The sequence below is a fragment of the Cervus canadensis genome, chromosome 27 (genome assembly GCF_019320065.1).
Source record: "Cervus canadensis isolate Bull #8, Minnesota chromosome 27, ASM1932006v1, whole genome shotgun sequence".
Classification (NCBI taxonomy): Eukaryota; Metazoa; Chordata; class Mammalia; order Artiodactyla; family Cervidae; genus Cervus; species Cervus canadensis.
Window position 1 is genome coordinate 2,122,768 of NC_057412.1, and position 18,499 is coordinate 2,141,266.

General features: G+C 41.5%; 1 protein-coding gene across 9 annotated transcripts in view; it reads left to right on the plus strand.

Annotated features, from left to right (window-relative positions):
• SYNJ1 (synaptojanin 1) overlaps positions 1-18,499 on the plus strand; it is an 89,168-nt gene that overhangs the window by 60,257 nt on the left and 10,412 nt on the right. For 4 of the 9 annotated variants that reach the window (XM_043448880.1, XM_043448881.1, XM_043448885.1 and 1 more), the window contains 11 exons: positions 434-590; positions 1,166-1,283; positions 1,383-1,598; positions 4,073-4,151; positions 6,235-6,397; positions 10,107-10,316; positions 11,459-11,602; positions 12,176-12,214; positions 14,087-14,134; positions 15,371-15,409; positions 15,550-15,620. In XM_043448880.1, coding sequence (XP_043304815.1) covers positions 434-590; positions 1,166-1,283; positions 1,383-1,598; positions 4,073-4,151; positions 6,235-6,397; positions 10,107-10,316; positions 11,459-11,602; positions 12,176-12,214; positions 14,087-14,134; positions 15,371-15,409; positions 15,550-15,620 — 1,284 coding nt within the window. The remainder of the gene's footprint in view (positions 1-433; positions 591-1,165; positions 1,284-1,382; positions 1,599-4,072; positions 4,152-6,234; positions 6,398-10,106; positions 10,317-11,458; positions 11,603-12,175; positions 12,215-14,086; positions 14,135-15,370; positions 15,410-15,549; positions 15,621-18,499) is intronic. The other 5 variants (XM_043448883.1, XM_043448884.1, XM_043448888.1 and 2 more) reach the window with 2 other exon arrangements.

Genomic DNA, 18,499 nt, shown 5'->3' on the forward strand with positions numbered 1-18,499 from the left:
TTTAAAAAAATTTTTAGGAAGAGGTGATTGAGGCCACTTGATATGGTACCTTTCTGGTTATCAGACTTAAATTCTGATGGATACCATGTAACCTTCTTAGGCTCCAGTTCCTCTTGAGAATAAGACATCACACATGTGATTTCCAAAATCCCGTACAGTTCTAAATGTTTGATTGCTCAAAAGTCTGGTGGAATTTCATCGTTCAAGCTTTTGTACGTTGTTTACTCAGATGTTAAGTGAATGAGATGATAAAGCCCGCATCCTAGGTAATTTTGTCTTAAGCCCTGTTCCATTCAGTTAGAAGTGTTCTTCAGAGGCACATAGATTTCATGAGTCTCCAGCACATAATAGACATTTAGTGCATGACTGCCTGAATGAAAACAGAATGTTTTTGCCTTTTTGAAATAACTTCCTTTATGTATGTTTATTTTAGATTTTTAGAGGATTTTTAGAAGGAAAAGTGACCTTTGCTCCAACGTATAAATATGACTTGTTTTCTGATGACTACGATACTAGTGAAAAGTGCCGCACCCCTGCATGGACAGACCGTGTCCTCTGGAGAAGACGGAAGTGGCCTTTTGATAGATCAGGTGGACTTCTTCATTTAAATAAGTCAGTGCAGATTTTACAAGGAAGAGGGGAATGATTTAAATATCAGATAAGGCCAAGAGGACTACATTTTTTATCAGCCCAGGTTATCTAGAATAAAATAAATACAATTTAACTATAAAACTTGAGGCCTCTCAGGCTGCTCACACTGAGAGCTTTGGTTCCTCAGTTGCTTCCTGTCAGTGAAGCAGTCACACAGAGACCAGCAGGAAAACGGTTGGTGCACTTACAACCGAGCACTAAGCGAGGTTTCTAGCTGGAGTAGCTCAAGCGGTTTTGCAAATATTTTGAACTGCTACTTGTCTGTTCAATTATTTGTAAAACTCTGGTCATGAAGTCTCAGAAGTAAAGGCTCATCTTAGTTTTAACTAAGTAAAGTGTAATATGATGACCTCACCAAAAAACCCTGACTTAACCGAGTCTAGACTTCATGCCCATTAGCAAGTGTGTCTGGTATCCCAGCCTCAGGCAACTGAAGCTAGTGAAATGAAGGAGCTCCATGTGGTCTGTCATGCTCAGGTGACTTCTCCTGTGTTTTATTTTATTCTGACTGCAGCTGAAGATTTAGATCTCCTAAATGCTAGTTTTCAAGATGAAAGCAAAATCCTCTACACATGGACTCCTGGCACTTTGCTGCACTACGGAAGGGCCGAGCTGAAGACTTCTGACCATAGGTTTAAGCAATCTCCAAATTTCTAATCATGCTTGAAATTTATTTGAAATACATCATTTCTGTAATGTTCCTAACATGTCTCCCTTCCTTTATGCTGAAGGCCTGTCGTTGCCCTGATCGATATTGATATATTTGAAGTTGAAGCTGAAGAGAGGCAAAACATTTATAAAGAAGTAATCGCAGTTCAGGGTCCACCAGATGGTACGGTGTTGGTCTCAATCAAAAGCTCTTTACCAGAAAATAATTTTTTCAACGATGCTTTGATTGATGAGCTTTTACAGCAGTTTACAAATTTTGGTGAAGTTATACTCATAAGGTGAGTAATGTAAAAAAAAAAAGCAACTCATGATTCGCAAATAATGTCTTCTGTATTAAAAATTGCCTTACTTAGTATTTGACTAGTATGTGAGTATTTGTGGAAATTCCCTGGTAGCTCAGTCAGTAAAGAATCTGCTTGCAGTGCCAGAGACCTGGCTTCAATCCCTGGGTTGGGAATATCCCCTGGACAAGGAAATGGCAGCCCATGGACTTAACCATCTGCCTTTTGCAGAACCAGATTGCCTCTTGCGTTGTTGGAAAAAAATGTTCTCTTCCCAGTGTACAGCAGTTTGGACAAACTGAATAACGTGTTTGAATTTATAGGGAAGAGGCACTGTTAAATTCCTTTCTGTGCTGTTTCATGTGTTTACTGAGGGATGTTGTATAGCTGTTTAGTGGGCAGATCTCTATACTGGGTGCTCTGGCAGACGGAGGAAAAATTGAAGACTCCGTTCCTATTTGGAATCTAAGAAAGATAGGCGTGTGTGTAATGGCTTCCTTAGGTGTTTACCAGAATGGCCCACAGAATGAAGACAGCTTGGTTTCTTGCAGGGTGAGAAGCTTGCCTGAGAATCTTCCTCTCCTTTCTGAGAGTAAATGGGCAAATAGAGAAGAAATTATATTTAGACTTAACTCAAATTGTTTGACAAAGATCTACCCCACAGGTTTAAAATGAAACAAAAAATGTCTAGAGATCTTAAGACTCCAGGAAGTCATGGTGAAATTTCCCAATGACAGTAAGCGTTGCCAAGTACAGAAATGCCAAACCACTGGGAGCATCACGTGGACTGTGTGAGTGGGCAGCACAGAAGCAGATAAATGTCTTTCTGAGCAAGTGTAAACTCTTGCTCAGAGTTTACAGTACTTTTTCCAATGATAACAAGCATTTTGAGGAAAGCTTTTGGTTGCAGTTTAACACCGTCAGGGGAGTGGGTAATTTCCCTCGGTTTTGTCTCGTCACAACAAAAATTTGACGCGACGGACATTAAAGCCCTTGGAGTATCACAGATCTTGGATGGTGTTACAGCTCCCTCAGTTTTATTTAGAAAATAAAGGAAGATACATCCTCGAGGCATGAGGGCATGCTGACCCAAAAGATGGGACGAGAAAAGAGAGAGTGAGCGCTCTCTGGGTGAGAGAGAGCCCAGAGTGTCCATAGGGATGAATGCCTGATGCAGGGCAAGGACCTTCCTGCCTTTTTTCTAGTCTCTAAAGAGCTTGGCGTTACTCGGTAGTTAGACTAGGAAAAAGGAGTCCAGAATGGTGGTGGCTAAAAGGCAAGGGAAAAGCCCTCGAAAATAGGACAGAGGAAGGTCTGAGGACCGGAGTGAGGACCCCAGGTAGAACAAACAGCCCTCCTGGCTAGCCCCGTTTACATAGGGCAGGCCCAGGGGGAGAAAAAAAACATATAAAAAGAGGAGCCAAAGGGCCAGGGGTCTCTCTCTCTCCTGCGCATGCACGCTCGTTCTCTGTCTCTCTGTCTCTTGTGCTCACTCGCTGTCTTTCTCTTCTCTTCCCATGTTTTGGGTTGGCATGCCCTCATGTCTCAAGGATGTATCTTCCTTTATTTTCTAAAGAAAACTGAGGGAGCTGTAACACTGTTCGAGAGCTGTGATGTGCCAAGGACTTTAACATCCGTCGCCTCAAATTTTTGTTGTGACGAGACAGAACCGAGGAAAATTACCCACTCCCCTGATAGTGTTAAATTGCAACCAAAAGCTTTCCCCAAAATGTTTGTTATCATTGGAAGAAGTATTGGTAACAGAACAAGTACTGGTAACAAAAAAAGGATAATGTTATCCTGACATTATAAAAGCATGTGATACCTCCTCACCTAGAATATTCTGATCATTCCACCTTAAGACCACCAAGGTAGAACAGACAGGGGAGATGCTGAAAGTAAAGGAGGACAGGACTACTGTCCCGTCACCTGTCTGCTAAACTGGTCATCACCTTTGGCTTCAGAGTAAGCCAACCGTTAGGGAAGGACTGAAGTCATCATATGTAAATTGTATGTAAATCTCTTATTTAGATGGAAATGTAGATGGGGCAGGCTACTTATATTAACGGCGGGGGGGGGGGGGGGGGAGTCTAGAATGCTGCTATCCTATTGAGTAAAACTAGGAAGAAAGTACCAAGCACATTTGGAGTCCCACAGGCCCATATGTGCTGACAGACAGTTTTAGTAACACTGTATTGGGTTGGCCAAAAAGGTCATTTGGATTTTTCCATACCTTCCCCTAGTGAACTTTTTGGCCATCCCAGTATCTAAAGGAATTTGAATTTGAATGCTTTTAGGGAAAGAGTGCCCTCTACAGGTCACCACTGGCCCTGTCACTCTCAGGCTTATATTTTTGCTTCCGGGCGTCTGTAAGTCCTTGCTGATCAGTAATCATTGGACAAGTTGTTGGGCTGGTTATATCTGAGGTACTCATTACGTCTTTTTATTGTTTGTTTTTCTCTTCCTTAAAGATTTGTGGAAGATAAAATGTGGGTTACGTTTTTGGAGGGAAGCTCTGCCTTGAGTGTTCTGAACCTGAATGGGAAAGAGGTAAAGTAGCATTTGTTGAATCTAAACCATTCAGTGATTTAGTGTGAGGACGGTGTTTTTAAGATACATGCAGCAAATTATCTAAACGTGTTTTGAATATCTAGTTGCATGATGCCTCAGATTACCTAACATCCAACATCCTAATTATTTTTTAACTTTGACAGTCTGAAAAACTAGAAGTAGCATGTCACTTCTGTGTTAAGATTTCAATGGAGAGTTTTTCGATTAACTGGTCATTTTGTACTTCTCTGGCGAGCTGTTTATGACCTTAGCCTGTGTTCCCCCCGGGGTATTCATCTTTTGAAGCTCCCTTGATGTTAATTCCTTTTCATAATGTGCTGTACATGTTCTTCCCAGTTCGTCTTGTGACTTTGCTGTGGTTTCACCATATAGAAATTACTGATTTTTAAATTTAATTCTGCCTTTAATATCTTAAGCCTTTCCTCCTCTCATGGTGTCATTAATATTTAAGAGCAGCTCTCAATTTGGCATTCCTTGTCCACTCTTACTCCTTTTTTGAATATTTCTTTTGTCTTTCCCCTGGTCATTTTCCTTGTTTAGTTTTTTTTCTCCCTTCTTTTTCAGCTCTGTCCCTCACCCTCAAGTCTGTGTTACACTTTTAGAAAGTATCCACCCTTAGCTCCTTTAAAAGATTTTCAAAATTCTGAAAAAATAATGTTTCTAGAGAACATTTTGAAAGTCAGACATTTCCAAACCTCTCCTCTGTCTTTGTTACTACAGTTGTTTCAGCCCACATCTTCTAGATACAAGTAGATCGATAGGAACTCTTCCGTTTCAGGGGAGAATCTGGAAAAAGTACACAGTGTAAGCAGGGCAAACCTAAAGGATAACCTTCTTGAGCATTTTTTTTCCAGCATCTAAATTTCTTCCTTTTCATTTGGTTCTGATCTCTGCCAAGTGAATATTCTTGATGAAGTGCATCTTAAGTGGCCATTATAGTGATTGAGGCTTAAGAAGACTTGTTAGTATTCTTTGGTGAATGCATAACAAAGGTTGTTGACTTAGAAAAATAAATGGTCCATGAAACCTATTGCCTAGTTCTGACTTCAAACCTCCAGCGTGGATGCTAAATTCCTATTAAACACTACTGTGCTGTTCAGACCAGCAGCTGACAGCCTTTCCAGACTGTGCCATCAAAGAATTCTGATGTCAGTAGCATTTAAGGAAAGTATTTTTTAATAATGACAGGACAGTGTAACTTGATTATAATACATTGATTGTTTTAGACTATACTTTTGTCTAAAAGCTTCTCAACTTTTTAGAAATGTCCATGTGCCAGTTTCACAGATACCAGTCTTTCTGTTTTCCGAATGGTTAACTTTTGTTGAAGATATAAAATGATGTTAGATTTTCTTAAGTATACTTGTGACATTTGAAATGCTGAAAAGTCTAAATGAACAGGAAAGTATTTTAAGAATTTTCTATATCCTTTCTTTGATTGTCTCATGTGGAAACAATTAATCTGTGGTCAAAAGGAAGTATAAATGTATGTAGCAGAGTTATCAGTGAATTTAGATCTGGCCCAGGAAAGATATTTACTGCAGCAAAGAAAACTTAAAATTTGTGTGCATCCTAGAAAAGAAGACCTGAGGTTAGCAGCAATAGGCTGTTTTGTTTTGGCCACACTGTGTGGCTTGTCAGATCTAAGTTCTGAGGTCAAGGATTAAACCTGGACCATGTCAGTGATGGCATCACCGACTCAAGGGTCATGAGTTTGAGCAAACTCTGAGAGATAGTGAAAGACAGAGGAGCCTGGCATGCTGCAGTCCATGGGGTCGCAAAGAGAGGCCCTTGACTTAGCAAGTGAACAACAGCAATGACAGTGAAAGCCTGGAGTCCTAACCACTAGGCCACCAGGAAACTCCCTAACAGGTTTTTAAAGGGAGGATTGGGGACATTTGAAGCTAGGTGACAATACAGTGTATGTGAAATGATTTGTGTTGAATGAATCTAGCTGAGTTAAGCCTAAACTATTGTTATAACTTAAACAGACACTTTATTCCAAGATACTTAATTTTCATGCTAATGAATTTTTAATTTTGTATCTCTTTTACTCAACCAGTTATTGGGTAGGACTATAACAATTACTTTAAAAAGTCCAGATTGGATCAAAACTTTGGAAGAAGAAATGAGCTTAGAGAAAATCAACGTCCCCTTGCCATCATCAACCAGCTCCACCCTCCTAGGTGAAGACGCAGAGGTCACTGCCGACTTCGATATGGAAGGTCTGCTCATGGAACACATTGACTTCTATCCTTCTAGACAGGTTTCCTTCTCATTAGCAAAGTCTCAGTCTCCAAATTTATCCTTCTCTTTGTTCTTGTAACACTCAGAGAAGTATTAATCAGATTTGGTTTACATCATATTGTGTGTTTTTTGCTTGTTACTCAGACTTCAGATGTATGTGCCCTTCTGCCATACAAAGGTCAAGACCTTTACAATAGTGAGTTTATGTCCTTGTGTGATATAAGCACAAAGTGGCATTTTTGGTGTGTGGTTTGGTTCCACTGATTGTAGTTAAGGTAGGAGCTCTGTGCAGAAATGAGTTAAAAATATTTACAACCAAAGAGGATATGTTTCAAAGTCATTTTAAAAAATTCTTAAAGTGGCTGGGAACACATTTGAAACTGAACCCACTCATGTAGATGTAATCATCTCAAGTTTAAGAGTTGGGCCAGGTTATCTTAATATAATAATTTCCTTAAATGTGATTAAGAAATGTATTTGCTTTTTAATGCTGTATCTGCTATATTATTTTAACATATTTCCCACTATAATGCATACCTTAGTTTATAAAGGGGCAATATATCATATTGTGATATCCTGTACCTCTAGGTAACACATTTAAGAGTTGAACACCTTAGAAGATCAGCTTGTTTTCACATTTCTCTGTTCATTTGTTTGCTTAGTCCACACGTTTATGCAGTACCTTTTATGTGCCAGTTACATGCTAAGTGCTGGAAATTCAACAGATGGCATCCTTGCCATCCCTGAAGTCACAGCTCAGCGGGTGTTACATACAAGTAAGCAGACAGTGACGTCCACACACTCAGAAACGGTGCTGCTGTAGTTCTCGGGACAGTCGCCTGACTTAGAGTTGGGCAGTGAGGAGAGTGTACCCAGAGAAACTGAAACTGGGAATCTGAAGACTGAGTGAGAATCGGATTAAAGAGGATAGAGAGACATGAGCCAGGAAGACGGAATGTGCGGAGACCTAAGGGGTACAAAAGGATCTAAGTAGGTGATGTAGATGTGCTTGTGCAGGAGGAAGGGAAGAAAGAGCAGGAAGAGGAGTGGGTGTGGATGGAAGGTGAATTTGTTTTCTGTTTTGTTTAAAGTATTTATTTGTCTGCACTGGGTCTTAGTTGCAGCATGTGGGATCTTGAGCATGCAGACTCTTAGTTGTGACATGTGGGATCTGGTTCCCTGACCAGGGATTGAACCTGGGCCCCTTGCATTGGGAGCACGGAATCTTAGCCACTGGACCAGCAGGGAATCCTGAATTTGGTTTTGAATGTGTTGAAGTTGAGGCATCTTTGGGGTGCATCAGGTCCAGAAGTGGGCTTTGGGCATGTGGGCCTGGCATTCAGCAGAGAACCCGGAGCTTTGATGTTAGGCAAGGCCCTGCGTTTGGATTTCCTAGGCCAGAAGCCTGATACAGAGATGGGAGAAGACTTCTGGGATGGAACCAAAACGCAGACTTTGAAGGACAGGCAGAAGAAGGCTGCCCATAAAAGGAAAAGCAGAAGAAATGATTAGAAATGTCAGAGCCAGCAGAATATAGCGCTTAAAGACCAAGTGAAGAAAAGATGACAAGGAAGAGTGATCTATAGCGTCCTCTGTCGCAGGGCGAGAAGTGAGCGCCACAGCTTGCTCTTTGGGCTTGGAACCAGGGGAGGAAGCTGTTGGTGACATTCGGAGAGTTATTTCAGTGGAGTGAAGAAGCCAGACGGTGGTAAATTGGGGTGTGGATGGAAGACGAGGAAGTGCAGAAAGTGTCTGTAGACAACTCGACAGAAGTGTGCCTGGGGCGGGAGAGAGATGCAGGCAGTTGCTCTCTGAAGTGTTGTTTTGAAGTGCAAACGCTTGAGGAGCTTAATGCTGATAGAAAGGGCTGATCTGCTGGGGAGGGCAGAGCCCCATCCTTTCCACCCCTAGATAGGGTTAGGTTACAGCTGGGGGGCAGGCGTTGAAGAGAGGGCTTCCCGCCTTAGGACTTCCCTCTTCTCTGTGAAGTCTAAGGAGGCGGGGCAGCACACTGTTTCAGGAGGCTTGAGAAGGTTCAAGATAAAGCTCCTGAGAAGCAGTCAGATGGGGAGCCAGCCAGGAAACTGTGGGTTGGCCAGGAGGCCACGGGAGCCCAGACGAGGCTGAGACCACAGAGTTAACATGGCTGCGGTCCTCAGGACCACGCGGTTGTCTGTCTGCAGCACCCAGCAGCCCGTCTGCGGTCGTGGAGAGATGAGACTGCAGAGTTGACGCAGGGGTGACAGAAGACTAATGCAGGAGGGGAGCGGCCCAGAGGTGTGAGGACAGCTGCAGGGACAGCTGCTGAATCCAGTAGGGGCCCAAGGAAGAGGGGGCCAAGGCCTGGGTCCCGGTGGAGTCACAAGAGGGGTAGAGTAGCCAGGGGCAGGACTGAGAGGGAAGTGTTTGAGCTTATTGTTTCAGAGGCACTGCGGTTCGAGGGGCACACGGTGTGGAGTAGAGGAGCGTGTCAGCAGGGTAAAGCGGCAGGCTGTTGGTGTGCTATCCACCGCAGCTTCAGTGTCAGCCACAAAGATGATGGGCCCAACTTACCATCTTGCTCTCTCCTTGGTCCTCAACGAATGGGTTCAAGTGACCAAAAGGTGGGAGGTGGGAGATTATGGCGGCAAACGGGGGTTGAGGACGTTACATAAATTCCGGACAGCACAGCCTCCAAGAAATAAAGAGGCCTTTTTGTTCAGGGTTGGAAGATTAAAGTTTTGGAATTGGAATCAGGTGGCATGGGACTCCCTGACACCACTTCCCAACCCTGTGGAAAACCGAGGTGAGGAGACCTCAGGGGAGAACCAACTCCCACCTGTTTAATTAAAGCAGAGAGGGTTGCGTGTCAGGTGGGGGCGCCCAGGGCACCAAGTAGCGAGGAGACTTCCGGGGGAAGGGTGTGTGACTGTGTCTGCCGTGAGGGCCTGACCCGAGTTGAGGGCACTGCAGAGGGGCAGTTACATAGACCTGGAAGGCAGGTTTGGAGGGAGGGCAGCGAGTGTCCAACTCAGCCAGCACTGAGAGTGCTGCTCAGTGCGTGTTGAAAGCTGTGGAGTCAACCCAGCTCCAGAGGTTAGCCACCATTGGGCCTCCTATTGCTCTGAGACAAGAGACTTTTTTTTTAAATTATTATTATTAATGTGTTTATTTTTAATTGAAAGATAATTGCTTTATAGTATTGTGCTGGTTTCTGCCAATATTGGCATTAATCAGCCATAGGTATTACTATGTCCTCTGTGACTGTCTTTTTTAAGTAATTTAATTAATTAATTAATTAATTGTGCTGGGTCTTGGTTGCTGCGGACAGGCTTTCTCTAGCTGTGGTGAGCAGGGGCTACTCTCACTGTGGTACACAGGCTTCAGTATTTGTGGCATGTGGGATCTTCCCAGACCAGGGATTGAACCCATGTCCATCTGCATTGGCAGACAGATTCTTCACCACTGGACCACCCGGGAAGTCCAGGAGACTATCTTTAATTACGTTTTCTACAAGAGCATTTGCACTAATTCTAGTTGTATGCATATAAACTCCTTATATATGCCCACATGCTTAACTTGTACATGTTTGCAGTATCATCATGTTAAGGTGTTTATGTATTTAACCCCTTAAGCCTAGACTGGGGGGGAAGAAATCTCTGAGAAAGTTAACGTGCTGGTAAGGTGGCTGACCTTGCGTTTTCTCAGGTGATGTGGATGACTATAGTGCTGAGGTAGAGGAGATCCTTCCTCAGCATCTCCAGCCGTCTTCCAGTTCTGGCCTTGGCACGTCCCCCGGTTCTTCACCCCGGACCAGTCCCTGCCAGTCACCTACCATATCGGAGGGACCCGTGCCTTCCCTCCCAGTGAGACCAAGTCGAGCTCCGTCCAGAACACCCGGGCCCCCCGCTTCACAAAGTACGTGTTTTATTTCAAGTTTTGTATGACTTCCTGGGCTGATATGTTTGATTTCAGATGATTAAACCTCCGATGCCTTTGGATCTCCTTTGGAGAGCTATTTTTGCTTAACTTTCATATCTGTAGGCTAAAGTGTAGCATGTTTTCTGTGCATACAAAAGAGGAAACTTTGTAGATGGTTCCGCCCTAAGTGAAGGGGAAGCTCGGTGCTATCACTAGATGAGAACTTTACTTCATCCTTTCTCTGTGTGGCAGATTTGTCCATGGCTTATCACTGAACAGTTTTTAAGCATTATGGTCAGAACCCATAACTCTTTGGGCTTAACTATCTATACATTACCTACATTATAATAGGAAGCAGAAAGAGACAAAACAAATATTTTGAATTCAATTTGATAGTCATGACTCCTCCAAAGTCAGAAGGTTTTTTTCTGGAAGTTGTTACATCACACAGTTCAGTTCCACGCTAACCAGTATCCTTGAAAAATACCTTTCATTTCAGCAGTTTCTCAAGCTCCCCCATGCTACTCTTAGAGGACTGTTGTTAAATAGTCGCTGAGTTGTATCTGACTCTTTTCCAACCCCATGGATTGTAGCCTGCCAGGCTCCTCTGTTCATGGGATTTCCCAAGCAAGAATATGCGAGTGGGTTGCCATTTCCTTCTCCAGGAGATCTTCCCGATTCAGGGATCAAACTCGAATCTCCTGCATTGGCGGGCAGATTCTTTATCACTGAGCCACAAGGGAAGGCCTCAGAGCTTCCTTCAGTAAATCCAGGATAAGTCAGGGCATAGACAGGAGGCTCTCTTTGCTTTTTCTTCTCTCTCCTGGCCAGCAGATTGTATTGCAAATGACCTAACACACGATACTTCATGCCATCTTGTTAGGGCCACTCAGTAAATCCCCTTTCAGTACCCGGGGCCTGGGTAAGAAGTCCAGAGAGTAACCTGACTGCTCCCGTAGTACCAGAGGGTAAGGTAATAGCACAGCTGCTTGTGTTATTGATGCTACAAATGTGTGTCATCCCTCTGTAGTACAGATTTAGAAGGTTAGCAAAATAATTTATCATACGCCTGTAGAAAGTACCTGTGTGCTCATCCCTTGGAGCTTGATCCTCTTACCTAAGGTACTCTTTTCTGGTAGATTCTCCTGTTGACACCCTGCCGGCAACACAGCTGCAGCAGAAAGAGTCTTCCCAGACCCTGGAACCCAAGCGGCCTCCCCCTCCCCGCCCGGTTGCTCCTCCCGCACGTCCAGCTCCCCCACAACGACCGCCTCCGCCTTCAGGTGACAAATCCTTGTATTTCTATCTCTGCTGGATTTCACCACTCTGCCGAAAAATGTTTTGCATGTTTTTGCAACGCTTCTTTCTAGATTTTATCAGTTTTCTGTCATTGGTGCTACTTCCTTAGTTAGCTTTTCTCTAACAAATGGTGTAGGTGTGACAGAACAGCTAGATTCCTGTAACATGTTTTCAGAGCTGGCCTCTTATAAGCGTGCGGGAAACATTTGTTTTCGATAATTTGACGTGGTTGTACTGATTTCTGTAAAATGCATGGTTTAAATAACCATGAAAAAAAAATGAAAAAAAAAATTTTAATGCATGATTAGAACTGAAGAACATACATTTTTCTGTTTGCAGTTTTATATATTTGTTTAAATGTTCTTTTAAAATAAGTATAGTGTTGTTTCTGTTAGAAGTATTTGTGTTACCTAATAGCTTTTGTATAGCACCAAGATATGAATATATAGTCTCTACATGATATTTGACATCTTGGAAACTATAGTAAATCTTTGACATTTCAATTCTTTATTTAATGTCATTTCCTTTCTGCTGCACGTTCTCTTCTGAACTATAAGGGGCTAGGAGTCCTGCACCTGCTAGAAAAGAGTTTGGAGGTAACCATTTATATTTGTTATAATGTATGGATCTTAGTTCATTAATTTTTTTGGAGTTTGAGCCCTGTAACTCAATGACATTTTAGGCTGGTTTGATGAAAGCCAAGATGAACGACATTTATAGGCCAACTTAAAAATAACTCCAAACTTCCATTATATTTCTGGTAAAAGATTAGAGCTTGATTTTATTAGTGAATATTATTAGAATTAACAAGACCTTCCATTTCCCAGATAAACAGAGTTGAATTACTTAAGGCCTGATATACTTTTTTTTTTTTTCTGATATACTTTTTATTAATAAATATAGCCAGTTCAGTTATAAAGATTAAGTAAGTCAAACACAATGAAGACAGGTGGTTTCCCAAGGATTTGATTATATTGGATTATATTAGAACTCTAGTACATCATCTTGCCAGTAGCCTGTGAATTAGCAAAATATCCTAGGAATGCAGTTTAAAGTTATAATTATCTGAAATATAGTTTTCATTTTGCATGGCTTTATCATAACTTGTCATAACATTCATACCTCATTTTTAAAATAGAAGAACAAGTCTCTGTTATATATTTCGATAAAGAAATTCTTCTTAACACATGGGTCACTTTTTGTAGTTTACTTGTTTTACATGAAGACTCTCACAAAGCTCAACTAAAGGTATACATTTGACAAGTTTATTTAATCTAGTTCTCAGGAAAGGCTCAGGCGGAATATCTCAGTCCCACAAAAGAGCTTTTACTAACCCAGTTTTAATATCATTAAGGCCCATTGTGCACATGGAGCTGGTCTCTTCCTACTCTAGCTGCCTAAAGACATTGCTGACTGACTCATATGCTATCACAGATTGACTTTGCTGTGTGCAGATTTTAATGACTTTGATAATAAAGGTAGCAAAGTTCTTTCAGCACCAAAGCTTCTATAAGATACTACTGGAGGGTAACTTTTCCACTAACTTAAAGAAAACATTGATTTTTCCCATTTCAGACTTGTGTTTTAATTTATAGCTTCATGGAAGATTTTATTTATCTTCTCCTTTAATTAGGAGATCAATCTGTAGAAAAATAAAAATTTTAAAGAAATTTGTGAAAAGCTATACACATTAGCAACTCAGTGACTTACTTAGAAATCTGATGTAGATTTTAAAAAATTGCTTCTCTTCATAATTCATTTGTAGGCAGTGTTCGCAGCATGTTTTTTTAAGCCTGTAAACCAATAACTGCTTGAAGGCAATAAGCTGAAAGTAATTGTAGTACTTTTAGAGTTCTTTTTTTTTTTTAAATAATGCATTGAAAATTACCTTCTAAGGGACTAACATAGTCTCATAGAGATTTAAAATGAAATTGGAACTTTCAGATTTTTTTTTCCCTTTATGACTGGCAGATATTGGAGCTTTTATTAGTGGTTTAATTCTGAATATAAAGAATGAGATGATTAAAAAGCAAAGACTTTCATTACACATATTTTCAAATTCCCTACTGCTAGTGAAAAAGTGAAAGTGTTAGTCACTCAGTTGTGTCCGACTCTTTGGAACCCCATGGTCTGTAGCCCGCCAGGCTTCTCTGTCCATGGGATTCTCCAGGCAAGAATGCTGGAGTGGGTTGCCATTTCTTTCTCCAGGGAATCCTCCCATGATGTCAGATATAAAAAGAAAACTATTTTCTCCTTTCAATTCTAACTGAAGAAAGGGCCAGAATCAGGTTTGGGCCAGACATCTAGAGGCACTTTGGTTTATACAGATATCTTTGAAGAAATTTGAAGCAGTGAAAGAACTTTTTTTGCAAAAGGAAGTTTAACTCAGAAACTGTTTTGTGTGCCTGCCTTTCCCTGTGTGCTATGGGCCCTGAACAATACACAGCTTCTGTTCTCTCTCTAAAAAGGTGTTGGAGCCCCTCCCAGTCCGGGGGTAGCTAGGCGAGAGATGGAAGGTAACAAGACATTTGCATCCTAGAAATGGATCTCTCGTTTTATTTCTAAATGTCAGCCCCTCCGGTGTTTTAAAGACATACCAAATCTTTTCTCGGTCCAACTGTAAACTCCGCCTCCCCCTCCTTATGTATATCTTGTAACTTCGTATTTTTTCTACTTTCATTCTGTGTTGTGTTGTTTCTGATGGTTGTCCATTTACTTTCTCTGCAATTCTTTATGTTGTTTTGAGCTGTTCTATATATATATATTTCATATATACTTAAGATGTGAAATTAATGTGCAGTATTATTTTAAGAAGAACGCCTTCGAAATTCTTTTCAGAATAAGTCAAATGTTTAGAAATGTACTATACTAACTCTGAAGTTTTAAAAATTAATAGTTAAACCTTGTTAATTCAGTCTGAGGATATAGTATTTTTTTTAAATTAACTTCAGATAACATAAATATGCTGAGTAAATTTGCTTAAAAGGCTATTAAAACTGGAAGCCATTCATTAAGATTACAGTTATTAAAAGTCTGATGGGTTTCATGTAACAATTACACTTGAATTTCCTTTCAAAAAGAAGAAATCTGAGATGGTGACCTTAATAGTGTCTCCTACTCCTTTTGGTCCCAAAAGTAGTTTATTTCATTTCAGTCTTTTCCTACATTTCGAATGAGTTTGAGCAGTATTTCAACGCTGTCTTGTATAAGGCAGATATTGTAATAAGTAGTGCCCGCCTTCTACCTTAATGATAGGGTTTTTCTGTAGAAATCCAAAAGATCTCATTGTGAGAGTCCTTATCCGTACTGACATCTACAGCATGAAGCCCTAAAACAGTTTGGTGTCTTATGTGACTCGGAATGTGCAGGTCTGTTGGTCCTGGAACCGTGAGTCCACCAAGCTCTGGGAAACAGTGGGGCCACATCTTGTGATCGTTCCCCCAAACTGATCGTGTGTTTTCAGGGTTCACAGGAAAGAGCTCTGTTGGGAAAGTTCCAAATGAGATATCAGACCAACTGCCAACTTGTCCCATAAATGTCACTCTTGGTAGTCTAAATTTTTCTCTTTTGGGGGTGTTTTCTAAAGGGCTGATAACACCCTCCAGCATTTCTAAAACAGAATAGTTTGTTTTTCTTTTTCCACCTTGTGCCCCCATTTCTGCTGGTAATGAAACGGAACAGCTAGCTAGTAGTATACAATATGGCTTGATTGTTTACTTATGGCTAATTTTTTTTTCCTTCCTGCTTCAAAGCACCCAAAAGCCCTGGAACAACACGGAGAGATAATCTAGGTAAACATTGGAATTCAGCTACTTAACCTTAAAACTGGACCATGAGTAGACTGTGTGGATATAAGTACATGGTTTCTTATTTCTTTCTTTAAAAAAACAAACAAACACCTGAGCTACATGGTGCAATGCCTTTGTTCCAGGACGCAGCCAGCCTCCACCTCAAGCCGGACTGCCAGGCCCGGGACTTGCCGGACACAGTGCAGCCAGACCGGTAGGCAGCGCCTCGCTTGTGAGCCAGGAGGTCTAGGTCCTGGGTCCCAGCTTGCTACTAATCATATGTGTTACCCTGAAGAAATCATGGGCCCATTAAGACTCCAATTTCCTCAGTTCTAAACTGGGGGAATTAGACTTGATGCTCTTCAAGGTACCTTCGTGTCTGTGTGTCTGTGTGTTTTACTCTCTGAGTTGTGTGTGTGTATGTGTGTACTCGCTGAGTTGTGTCCGACTCTTTGCAATCCCATGGACTGTAGCCCATCAGGCTTCTATGTCTGAAATTTCCCTGGTAAGATTACTGGAGTGGGTTGCCATTTCCTTCTCCAGGGGATCTCCCCAACCCAGGGATTAAACCTGCTTCTCCTGCATTGAGAGGCAGATTCTGTACCACTGAGCCACCAGGGCAGCCCCACCTTCACCTCGAACGGTATTCTGATATCCTCTTCAGAAGTAAAGGCAGCCTTCATTATTTGAATAAAAGTGGTACAGTTACGTGATTACAGTCACTAAGTAAATATCTTAGAACCTTGAAATATATGGGGAAGTGATGTAGTAGGGCAACTTTTTATGACATTATCTGAGTAATTAATGAGGTAAAGTCATTCTTCAATCAGAAAGGTTTTTATTTTACTTTTATTTCCTTATTTATTTATTTTTGCCGCACTTCGAGGCATGCGGGATCTTAGTTCCCCAAACAGGGATTGAACCCGCACCCCCTGCAGTGGAAGCACAAGTCTTAACCTCTGGACCACCAGGGAAGTCCGGAAGGATTTTAAAATTAGATTTCAGGAAGCCCTTTGATGATAGTCTGTCAGCTAAAACCAGTTCTAAAGGTTTAACCGCAGGAGAGCAGATGGCATTGCAGGGTTTCACCCTGCGTTGTAAGTCTGTGGTTTTCTGCGTGTTTATCTGTGTTTTGTTATACACAGAATTATTCTATTATTCACTCACATGAAAATTTCTCTGGGATAGAACAAGTAATTCAAAGAAAAACAAAAAAAAAAAAGGAGAGAGAAGCCAGTGTCAGTCTGGTGGAGCCTGGGGTTATTGGAATGCCACCAGCTGAATCCTGGGAACTGTGACTATACCTGAAAATGAAGAAACTTCTGCTAATGAAACTACTTCAAGAGTCTAAGAAATTCTCATAAGATTTCTAAGATAGAGACATTTTGTTTTTTGTCTTGTAGGCAACCTGAAGGCCTTTTTCTATATATAATATGCTCCAAAGTAAAGTGTCTGTGGAATATACCTAAAATAGCCATTATCCACTCCCCTGTTTTTGGTTTTTTTTTTTTTTAAAGGGGAAATTGTTATTCACCAACTCTATCACTTCCCACAAAGTACTTTGCTTACTGAATATTGTAAGAATAGGGAAGGAAAGTCAGGATTTTGTGCGATTACATTCGTAACTTTTGCTTATGCATGGAATCTAGAAAGATGGTACTGATGAACCTGCTTGCAGGGCAGCAGCGGAGACGCAGACAGAGCAGACTTGCGGACACAGCGGGGGCAGGAGAGGGTGGGACTAACAGAGAGTAGTATGGAAACGTATACGTTACCGTATGTAACACAGGTAGCAGGTGGGCATCGGGGAGCTCAGCCCTGTGCTGCGTGACAGCTTAGAAGCCTGGGAGGGGGTGGGAGATGGGAGCGGGGTTCAGGAGGGAGGGGACATGTGTGTGCCTGTGGGGGATTCAGGAGGGAGGGAACATATACCTCCATGTGACTGATTCATATTGATGTGTGGCAGAGGCCAACAAATATTGTAAAGTAATTAGCCTCCAATTTATAAAAAAATAAGAAAAAGGTACTGAGTGCTTAAAGCCTTCAGCAAACATGTGAAGATAGAAAAGGACATTATTTCCCCAGTGTATCTTCCAGCATATATATTTCAGCACATTGAGTTAGCCATTCCAGAGTTTTTAACCTCTGTGTTTAATAAAGAAAAACAGCCTCAGTGTAGTTTTTGGTAAGCCTCTTAGTTCCACAGTGTATGTCCCGCTCCATCTTCTCATGACCTGTAACATCGTCCCATTAAGGCAGTATGATACAGGATAAAGAACACGGGCCCTGAGTTCGGCTCCGGGCTGTATTTTCTAACTCTGTGGCTTTGGGACAGTTGTACACATTTCTTCATTTTCATTTAAGTTAGAGATGATGAAATAATACCTTACCCCTAGGGCCATTTGGACATTGAAATGTAAATGCATACCCAAATGCTTAGTTAATACAGTGCCTGGCACATAGTAAACAGTGAAAAATAAACAGATTTTTGAAGCTTAAGGAGCAAAACTGGGTCATTTGTAGAGACATGGATGGACCTAGAAAGTATCATAAGTTAAGTAAGTCAGACAGAGAGAAACAATATTGTGTATTACCCATATATGTGGAATGTAGATAAATACTATAGATGATCTTATTTGCAAACCGGTAATAGAGACACAGACATAGAGAACAAATATGTGGATACCAAGGGGCAGGGGAGGAATTGGGAGATTTGGATTGACACATATATGTGTGTGTATACACACACACACACACACACACATATATATATACTATTGATAGTATGTATAAAGTAGATAATTGATGAGAAACTGCTGTACACAGCACCAAGAGTTCTGCTTACCGCACTGTGGTGGCCTGAGGGGGGAACCCAGAAGGGAGGGTATGTGTGTGTGCGCCTGATGCATGTTGCTGAGCAGTAGAGACCAGCACAGCATTGTGAAGTAACTATGCACCGATAAAAGTTAATCCGTAATAAAAAAACAAAACTCACGATTATATTGCAATAAATAGAGCCATGAGAATGACCAGAGGCTGAGGAAATGATCCTAGATGCACAAAAAAAATATTTTCACCAGATCTTATCCATTG